The 11,195-nt window shown below is 40.3% G+C and overlaps 1 protein-coding gene across 1 annotated transcript; it reads right to left on the reverse strand.

Annotated features, from left to right (window-relative positions):
- Positions 1-6,262: 6,262 nt before the first annotated feature.
- LOC119847923 (claw keratin-like) lies at positions 6,263-8,251 on the reverse strand. Its single transcript, XM_038383163.2, has 2 exons — positions 8,217-8,251; positions 6,263-7,175 (listed from the first exon to the last, which is right to left on the reverse strand). Exon 2 carries the CDS (start codon positions 7,153-7,155, stop codon positions 6,649-6,651), a length of 507 nt encoding a protein of 168 aa, XP_038239091.1. The 5' UTR covers positions 7,156-7,175; positions 8,217-8,251; the 3' UTR covers positions 6,263-6,648.
- Between the last annotated feature and the right edge of the window lie 2,944 nt (positions 8,252-11,195).

Below are 11,195 nucleotides of genomic sequence, written 5' to 3' on the forward strand. Positions count from 1 at the left end.
CCATGGAATGAGACAGAATCAGGAAATGACAAGATAGAGATTCCGCACTGATCTAATGGACAATGATACCTACAACTCTACTTGCAGACTGTGGGTGTTCATCAGCTCTGTAAATCAGGCCTATCGGTGTCTGCCACTTGTTACATATTAGTGTAGGTTTATGTTCCAATGGTTTTGCAACTTAGTCTTATGCTCCTATTGTGCTTTGTGCTATTTGATATTGAACTGGCTAAAACAAGTCATTTGGTTGAAAAAGGGACATGATTTTCAAAGTCAGCAGCTTCACGATAGAAAGCAGATCATCTTGTGTGAAAAGCATCACTTTGGAGCAGGTGATTGATTCTTGCTCATATTTTAACCCTGAAAATATATTCTTTGTACTCTGCATTAATTCATTATGCAAGTATGTGTTCCACTGCTCATTCCCATTAAAAAATATTCTGCATCATAGTATTTGCCTTTGGTTTTACTTTCTCCTCCCTCCTTTCTATCTAAAGCTATTTGGGTGAAATTCACCCCAGTGCAGATGCTCAGTACATGCCCCCTGCACTACAACCCTCCACCTCAAGCGAATGACTAAGCAGCAAAGTGCATCAACTGGTCAATAGCATGGTGCTGGCCATCTGCCCAGGGGAGATATTCCCCCTTGTTCCAAAAGTCTCAGAAGGGAATTAGAATATATTTCCCTGCTCTAAATATTATATAAAATCGTAGAATCCTGGAACTATAGGGCTGGAAGTTACTTTGGGATGTCAGCTAGTCCAGCCCCCTGCGCGGACGCAGGACCTGACATGACTGGTCTTTGTCGAACTTCTCCTTATAAACCGTCAATGATGGAGATTCCACAACTTCCCGTGAGAGCCTGAAATCAATGCTTTACAATCATAATAGTTAGAAAGTTATGACCAGTATCTAACCTGAATCTCCCATCATGCAGATTAAGCCAATTACATCTCATCTTATCTTCAGTGGACCTGCAGAACAATTGATCACCATGCTCTTTAAAACGGCCCTACACAAAACCACCAAGTCTCTGTTCCTGCAAAATGTATTCACAGAAGAACTGAAAACTTGGGAGTTCAAAAGTGCTTGATCCTAGATTCTGTTTGAGACGTAACTTAGATCGATCTCCGCCCCTAATTGTGTAGACCAGGCCTTAGATAGATAAGTAGATTGTAATCTCCCCAGAATGAGTGATTTATCACCATCACCCTTTTTACTTATAGGGAGATGAAAGAGAATATTGATTTTGCAAAGATCACGCTAGACGTCTGTGGCGAAACCCAAGACGTCGATTTTCAAAAACAACTGGTGATTTTGGTTCCTAACTTCAGACATCTTGAAAAAATCCTTGTTTTTAGAAGTACTCACTGTCTATTCTCTGGACCCCTGTTCTCATGAATATGTCTCAAGCAGAATCTAGGACCATGCACTTTTGAAATTCTTAGTTTTCAGTTCCTCTGTGAATATGTTTTGCAGGAACAGAGACTTAGAAATTTTGGGCATGAAACAAGCCAAGTGTTTCTAGTATAGTAAGTAGGTGTCAGTTGAAGAAAATTTATTATTCAATTAAAAATCCTTTCACTCATAGATTCATAGATACTAAGGTCAGAAGGGACCATTCTTATCATCTAGTCCGACCTCCTGCACAACACAGGCCAGAGAATCTCACCCATCCACTTCTACGAAAAACCTCACCTATGTCTGAGCTATTGAAGTCCTCAAATCGTGGTTTAAAGACTTCAAGGATCAGAGAATCCTCCCTCAAGTGACCCATGCCCCATGCTACAGAGGAAGGCGAAAAACCTCCAGGGCCTCTTCCAATCTGCCCTGGAGAAAAATTCCTTCCCGACACCAAATATGGCGATCAGCTAAACCCTGAGCATATGGCAAGATTCACCAGCCAGATACTATAGAAAATTCTTTCCTGGGTAACTCAGATCCCACCCATCTAATATCCCATCTCAGGGGATTATGCCTATTTACCATGAATATTTAAAGATAATTAATTACCAAAATCACATTATCCCATTAACCATCTCCTCCATAAACTTATCGAGTTTAATCTTAAAGCCAGATAGATCTTTTGCCCCCACTGCTTCCCTTGGAAGGCTATTCCAAAACTTCACTCCTCTGATGGTTAGAAACCTTCATCTAATTTCAAGTCTAAACTTCCTGGTGGCCAGTTTATACCCTTTTGTTCTTGTGTCCACATTGGTACTGAGCTTAAATAATTCCTCTCCCACTCCGGTATTTATCCCTCTGATATATTTATAGAGAGCAATCATATCTCTCCTCAACCTTCTTTTTGTTAGGCTAAACAAACCAAGCTCCTTGAGTCTCCTTTCATAAGACAAGTTTTCCATTCCTTGGATCATCCTAGTAGCCCTTCTCTGTACCTGTTCCGGTTAGAATTCATCCTTTTTAAACAGGGGAGACCAGAACTGCACACAGTATTCCAGGTGAGGTCTCACTAGTGCCTTGTATAACGGTACTAAAATCTCCTTATCCCTACTGGAAATACCTCTCCTGATGCATCCCAAAAATGCATTTGCTTTTTTCACAGCCATATCACATTGGCAGCTCATAGTCATCCTATGATCAACCAATACTCCAAGGTCCTTCTCCTCCTCCGTTACTTCTAATTGATGCATCCCCAGCTTATAACTAAAATTCTTGTTATTAATCCCTAAATGCATAACCTTACACTTCTCACTATTAAATTTCATCCTATTACTATTACTCCAGTTTACAAGGTCATCCAGATCCACCTGTATAATATCCCGATCCTTCTCTGAATTGGCAATACCTCCCAGCTTTGTATCATCTGCAAACTTTATTAGCACACTCCCACTTTTTGTGCCGAGGTCAGTAATAAAAAGACTAAATAAGATTGGTCCCAAAACTGATTCCTGAGGAACTCCACTAGTAACCTCACTCCAGTCTGACAGTTTGCCTTTCAGTAGGACCCGTTGTAGTCTCCCCTTTAACCAATTCCTTATCCACCTTTCGATGTTCAGATTGATCCCCATCTTTTATAATTTAACTAATAATTCCCCATGTGGCATGGTATCAAATGCCTTACTGAAATCTAGGTAAATTAGATCCACTGCATTTCCTTTATCTAAAAAATCTGTTACTTCCTCAGAAAAGGAGATCAGGTTGGTTTGGCACGATCTACCTTTTGTAAAACCATGTTGTACTTTATCCCATTTACCATTGACTTCAATGTCCTTAACTATTTTCTCCTTCAAATTTTTTTCCAGGACCTTGCATACTACAGATGTCAAACTAACAGGCCTGTAGTTACCCGGATCACCTTTTTTTCCTTTCTTAAAAATAGGAACTATATTAGCAATTCTCCAATCATACGGTAAAACTCCTGAGTTTACAGATTCATTAAAAATTTTTGTTAATGGGCTTGCAATTTCAGATGCCAATTCCTTTAATATTCTTGGATGAAGATTATCTGGGCCCCCCGATTTAGTCCCATTAAGCTGTTTGATTTTCACTTCTGCCTCAGATATGGTAATATCTACCTCCATATCCTCATTCCTATTTGTCATGCTACCATTATCCCTAAGATCCTCTTTAGCCTTATTAAAGACTGAGGCAAAGTATTTGTTTAGATATTGGGCCATGCCTAGATTATACTTAACCTCCACTCCATCCTCAGTGTTTAGCGGCCCCACTTATTTCTTAGTTTTCTTCTTATTTATATGGCTATAGAACCTTTTCATATTGGTTTTAATTCCCTTTGCAAGGTCCAACTCTACTTGACTTTTAGCCTGTCTCACTTTATTCCTACAGGTTTCAGAGTAGCAGCCGTGTTAGTCTGTATTCGCAAAAAGAAAAAGAGTACTTGTGGCACCTTAGAGACTAACAAATTTATTAGAGCATAAGCTTTCGTGAGCTACAGCTCACTTCATCGGATGCATTTGGTGGAAAAAACAGAGGGGAGATTTATATACACACACACAGAGAACATGAAACAATGGGTTTATCATACACACTGTAAGGAGAGTGATCACTTAAGATAAGCCATCACCAACAGCAAGGGGGGGAGTCTGTTTTTGAAGCTTTGAACAAAAGCTTCAACAAAAAAGCTTCAAAAACAGACTCCAACGAGAGACTGCTGAATTGGAATTAATTTGCAAACTGGATACAATTAACTTAGGCTTGAATAGAGACTGGGAATGGATGAGTCATTACACAAAGTAAAACTATTTCCCCATGAAGAAAAGGAGTACTTGTGGCACCTTAGAGACTAACAAATTAATTTGAATTTGTTAGTCTCTAAGGTGCCACAAGTACTCCTTTTCTTTTTGAGAATACAGACTAACACGGCTGCTACTCTGAAACCTATTTCCCCATGGTATTTCTCCCTCCCACCCCACCCCCCACTGTTCCTCTGATATTCTTGTTAACTGCTGGAATTAGCCTACCTGCTTGTCACCATGAAAGGTTTTCCTCCTTCCCCCCCCTGCTGTTGGTGATGGCTTATCTTAAGTGATCACTCTCCTTACAGTGTGTATGATAAACCCATTGTTTCATGTTCTCTGTGTGTGTGTATATAAATCTCCCCTCTGTTTTTTCCACCAAATGCATCCGATGAAGTGAGCTGTAGCTCACGAAAGCTTATGCTCTAATAAATTTGTTAGTCTCTAAGGTGCCACAAGTACTCTTTTTCTTTATTCCTACATGTTCTGACCTCAATAAGATAGCATTCCTAACTGATCCCTCCCATCTTCCACTCCCCGTATGCTTTCTGCTTCTTCTTAATCACCTCTCTAAAATGCTTGCTCATCCAGCTTGGTCTACAACTCCTGCCTATGAATCTTTTCCCCTTTTATTGGGATACAGGCTTCCGATAGCTTCTGCAGCTTTGATTTAAAGTAATCCCAGGCCTCCTCTTCCTTTAGATCCATAAATTCTTCAGTCCAATCCACTTCCCTAACTAATTTCGTTAATTTTTGAAAGTCAGCCCTTTTGATATCAAAAACCCTAGTATTCTCTTAAGGGTTGTTATTTTATTATTTTAGAGTCCTATCTAAATCTTGATATTAGGAAAGTTTTTGACAGTCACCCCAGATATTCTTATAAGCAAACTTGGGAAACATTTCCCTCAATCACGTCAATCTAGAATGCTATAGGTAGTGGGGTACCCAGAGGAGGTTATACTGGGTCTTTTACTCTTCAATATATTCTCTAATAACTTGAATAATGGCATGGACAGTTCACTGATAATATTTGCAGAGGACACCAAGCTGAGAGAGGTTGCAAGCACTTTGGAAGACAGGATAAGAATTCAAAATGAGCTTCACTAATTGGAGACTTCATCTGAAATCCATAAAATGAAATTAAATAAAGGCAACTACAAAGTATGAAGATTGGGAAGGAAATTGTCACACTCGGATAGGCACTGGTGAGGCCTAATCTGGAGTTTTGTCTCCAGTTTGGGGCATCATACTTCAATAGGGAAGATGTGGACAAACTGGAGAGAGTCCAGAGGAGAGCTACAAAAATGACAAAAGTTTTAGAAACCTAACGTATGAGGAAAAATTGAAAGCACTGGGCCTGGTTAGTATTAAGAAAAGCAAACTGACGGGGAACCGGATAACACTTTCAAGTATGCGTAGCATACTTTAAAGAGCATGGTGATCAATTATTCTGCATGTCCGCTGCAGATAAGATGAGATGTACGTGGCTTAATCTGCATAATGGGAGATACAGGTTAGATATTCGCCATAACTTTCTAACTATAATGATTGTAAAGCATTGATTTCAGGCTTTCACAGGAAGTTGTAAATCACTGACGGTTTATCAGGAGAGGTTTGACAAAGACCAGTCAGGTCAGGTCCTGCGTCCACAGAGGGGGTTGGACTAGGTGACATCCCAAGATTCCTTCCAGCCCATAGTTCAAGGATTCTACAATGTTATGTAACATTTAGAGCAGGGAAATATATTCTAATTCCCTTCTGAGACTTTTGGAACAAGGGGGAATATCTCCTCTGGGCGGATGGACAGCACCATGCTATTGACCAGTTGCTGCTTAGTTATTCCCTTGAGATAGAGGATTGTCGTACAGGGAGCAGATACAGAGCATCTAAACTGGGGTGAATTTCACCCAAATTGCTTTGGATAGAAAGAAGGGAGAAGAATGTAAAACCAGAAGGCCAATGCTATGATGCAGAAAAATTTTTAATGAGAATGAGCAGCGGAGCACACACTTGCAGAATGAATTAATGAAGAGTACAAAGAATGTATTTTCAGGGTTACAATACGAGCAAGAACCAATCATCCACTCCAAAGTGTTGCTTTTCACACAAGATGATCTGCTTTCTGTCTTGAAGCTGCTGATTTTGAAAATCACGTCCCTTTTTCAACCAAGTGACTTGCTTTAGCCAGTTCAACATCAAATAGCACAAAGCACAATAGGAGCATAAGACTAAGTTGCAAAACCATTGGATCATAAACCTACACTAATATGTAACAAGTGGCAGACACCGATAGGCCTGATTTACAGAGCTGATGAACACCCACAGTCTGCAAGTAGAGTTGTAGGTATCATTGTCCATTAGATCAGTGCGGAATCTCTATCTTGTCATTTCCTGATTGTTTCTCATTCCATGGATTGTTCTTCTGGGTTTAACATGGCCCACAATTTCCATAGCCGGACCCAGAATATCCTCCCCCAGAAATGCTACGATATGACTTCCTGCTATAACCACATGAGCCCCCAGAACCATATGACCCTCCATAACCACCCCCATAACCACCCCAGGCTCCACTCCCATAACCACCATTGTAACCTCCCCCATAAACAACACCGTTACCTCCCCCGTAACCACCACCATTGTAACCTCCCCAATAACCACCACCATAACTACCCCCAGAACCGATAGAGCCTCTGAAACCTCCACCAGAACTATATGGGACTCCAGCTCTTGCGGGCAAATTTGGTAAGGTTGTTCCCACAATGCTGTCTTGAGGGCAAGTAGCGAGAGTTGGTCCTGGGAATCTCACAACAACTGGTGGCGCATAAACCACTGCACTCGAATCTCCACATGATGTGACACATGGCTCGTTGCGGACGTCAATACATGGGCGTGGGCATATATCATAATAGCAGTCCTGGGGTGGGCAGTAAGACATCTTCTGTGATGGAGAGAGTCCTGAAAAATACAGGAGGGGATAAAGAAAACATGAGACACAACTGATACTGGAAAAAGAGATTCAAGCTTTGAGTTTTAGAGTAATGGGAGCTAGGTAGGTAGATAAGTTTTGTTGAAGGCCACATATCTGCTCCCTTTTTTCCTTCTATTTCTTCACACCCATTCCCCTTAGGCTTCAAACACACACTAAAAAAGAAAAAAAATAATCCGAGCAATTTCAAAACAAGTTACCTTTCACTGCTTCATGCAACCATTAAGCCGCACAATACCCTGTGAAGTCAGTGAGAGCTACTTTTAATACAAAGCTGCTATTTCAGCTTCTACCAGCTAAAGATCGGGATCAAACATTACAAGTTCTACCCTTAAGACTTTAAGTTTTGCCATAGTGGGTCAGCTCATGGTCCAACTCATCCAATGTCCTCAACGTAGCCCATTATGGAGGAAACTGCTCATAAGGAGAATTTCTTCTTAGCATCACTAAACTAGGGGCTAGATTTGCCCTGAAGGGAAATTCATTTAAAGCACTTCCAACCTCTCAAACTTATCTAGATCTTGATCATCCACTAAACTAAAAAGAACAATCAAGTTGCTGTTCAATTGTTACATTTCAAAACTGATCTCCAGCATTTTATGGAAACTGTAGGATCAGATCCTCCCCTCATGCAAATACTTGTGAGTCCAGTGAAGTCAGCTGATGGTCTGGCAATTATATTGATCTATAAAGAGTCAGAATAAAGCTAAAGTTTAAGGCTGAGATTTTTCAGAATCGTGTAATGGATTTACATGCGCTACCCTATTATATTTATTGCAAATCGGTGTCCCAATCCCATATGTGGATTTGAAAATCCCAGCATGATATTTTTAAAGTCTGCCACTGCCAAGGCCTGAAACTGACTAGTTACAGAGAGGTCTCCTTTGGAAAGAAAATCTACCCTCATTAATAATGCTAAAATCACACAGTATTGGAGAAAGGTTCAATCCATAAACTAAAGCAACAACACTAAAGCAACAACTAGAGTAATTAGAATTCAATAGACTTACCCAGTTCACCAAGGAGATGAAGTCAAGAGAAGTGGATAGAACAACCCAGAGTTGCAAGCACTTTTATGTGCTTTCTTAGCCAATGGGAAGGATAGGAGACACCCTTTCAATAACCAACCAACCACAGTGTTTTCTTCCGTGCCTTACCACTGTCGAAACAAAATATTTTCTTGCTTTATATGATAATTACTATTATCCTCTATTTATTTTAAAGACTTTGCCATGGTTCATCAATTACTCAATTCCCAATCCCACATATGGATGACATGTGAATTACACCCTGAAGTTCCTTTAATCTGAAAGCCTTATGGGCAACATACCTTGCTGGTATCTTCCCACTGATCTCCTTGGTGTTGACAGAGTTCCACTGCATTACTTCTTCACTGAATAACTTCAAAATATGAAGGTGTATCAATATTACAATCTGCTGTGATGTACGGGATTCCATGTCATTCTTGAAATGCTGACTAGTATCTAATTAGCGGCAAGGTGGAATTCACCCTTCTGTATTCTTAGTGGGGTGGGAGACATTATTCTCCATGTCTAGCATTCCCACCCTTACCAGTACACTGGGTATTTCAGCCAACACCCTTTGGAATTGCATGAATGTCTCTCCAATCAGTTCAATGGCGTTGGAACCAGGCCTTCTGGGTTACGATACTGTGCTGGACACATGACCAGGACATAGCACAAACTGATAAATTAAATGGTAATAAGTCACCAGGACCAGATTGTGTTCACCCGAAAGTTCAGAAGGAACTTTGAGTTGGTCAACAAATATGTGGAGAAGGGTGTTCCAGAAGAGAATGTATACCTGGACTTTCAGAAAGTCTTTGACAAGCTCCTGCACTGAAAGCCCTTAAGTAAACTAAGCAGTTATGGGATAAAAGGGAAGGTCCTTCATGAATCAGTAACTGGTTAAAACACAGGGAGGAAAAGAGTAGGAAGAAAATGTTCAGTTTTCAAAGTAGAAAGAGGTAAATAGCTGGCTTCTTCAAGGATCTGTACTGGGACCAATGCTGTTCAATGTACTCATAAATGAAAAAGAGGGGATACTGTGAGTTGTCAAAGTTTGCAGACCACACAAAATTACTCCAGATAGTTAAGTTGAAGCAGAGTGCAAAGAGTTGCAAAGGGATCTTACAAAACTGGGTGACTGGCAAGAAAATGGCAGATGAAATTGCATGTTGGAAAAGGCAAAGTAAAGCACATTGGAAAACATCATCCCAACTCTACATACACAATGATGGGGTTTAAGTTAGCTGTTACCCCTCAGGAAAGAGATTTTAAACTCACTGAAGGTAGGTCTCTGAAAATATCTGCTCAATGTCCACCAGCAGTCAAAAATGCTAAGAGAATGTTAGGAACCATTATGAAATGGATAGGATCCTAAGAAAGAAAAACATTGTAATACCACTATATAAATCTATTGTGTGCCACTCCTGGAATACTGTATGTGGTTCTGGTCACCCCATCTCAAAAAAGATATAAAGTCCAGAGAAGGGCAACACAAATGATTAAGGGTATAGAACAGCTTCCATATGAGGCGAGATTAAAATGACTAAGAGTGTTCAATTTGGAAAAGAGAGGACTGAGGGGGAACATGACAGAGGTCTACAAAATCATGAATCATATAATGAAAATGCATAAGGAAGTGCTGTTTTCCCTTTCATATGACACATGAACCAGGGGTCACCCAAAGAAATTAATAGGCAGCAAGTTTAAAACAAACATAAGGAAGTACTTCTTCATGCAACACACAGTCAATCTCTGCAACTTGTTCCCAGGGGACAAGGCCAAAATGATAACTGGATTCAAAAAAGAATTAGGCGAGTTCATAGAAGATAGGTCAATCTACGCCTAGTAACCCAGTTGGTCAGGAAGGCAAACCTTTCATGGTGACAAGCAAGGTAGGCCATTTCCAGCAGTTAACAAGAACATCTGAGGAACAGTGTCGGGTGTTGTGGGCGGGAGAAATAACAGTTTTACTTTGTGTAATGACTCATCCATTCCCAGTATCTATTCAAGCCTAAGTTAATTGTATCCAGTTTGCAAATTAATTCCAATTCAGCAGTCTCTCGTTGGAGTCAAATTGGTCAAACTGGACAGTCTCTATATAAAAGAATAAATGGACACAAATCAGATGTCAAGAATTATAACATTCAAAAACCAGTCGGATAACACTTCAATCTCTCCGGTCACTCGATTACAGACCTGAGAATGGCTATCCTTCAACAAAAAAACTTCAAAAACAGACTCCAATGAGAGACTGCTTTATTGGAATTAATTTGCAAACTGGATACAATTAACTTAGGCTTGAATAGAGACTGGGAATGGATGAGTAATTACACAAAGTAAAACTATTTCCCCATGTTATTTCTCCCCCCCACCCCACCCCACACTGTTCCTCAGATGTTCTTGTTAACTGCTGGAAATGGCCTACCTTGCTTGTCACCATGAAAGGTTTTCCTCCTTCCCCCCCCTGCTGCTGGTGATGGCTCATCTTAAGTGATCACTCTCCTTACAGTGTGTATGATAAAACCCATTGTTTCATGTTCTCTGTGTGTGTATATAAATCTCCCCACTGTATTTTCCACCAAATGCATCCGATGAAGTGAGCTGTAGCTCACGAAAGCTTATGCTCAAATAAATTTGTGAGTCTCTAAGGTGCCGCAAGTACTCCTTTTCTTTTTGTGAATACAGACTAACACGGCTGCTACTCTGAAACCTGTTGTTCTAGAGCAAAGTAGACCAATCCAGTGTATGACTAGCTTCAGCACAGGATGCAACAGGATGTGTCTTCCTTTTTCAGAGAACTACCCTACCACTGCTGGAATGATTTTTAAATTGCTATATACAGCCCATGACCTGAAGAAGTGCTCAGTGTAGCTCAAAAGCTTGTCTCTCAGCAACAGAAGTTGATCCAATAAAAGATATTACCTGACCCTCCATGTCTCTCTAATGTACAATCCAAGCATA

This window comes from Dermochelys coriacea, chromosome 24 (genome assembly GCF_009764565.3).
Source record: "Dermochelys coriacea isolate rDerCor1 chromosome 24, rDerCor1.pri.v4, whole genome shotgun sequence".
In the NCBI taxonomy this organism is placed as follows: Eukaryota; Metazoa; Chordata; order Testudines; family Dermochelyidae; genus Dermochelys; species Dermochelys coriacea.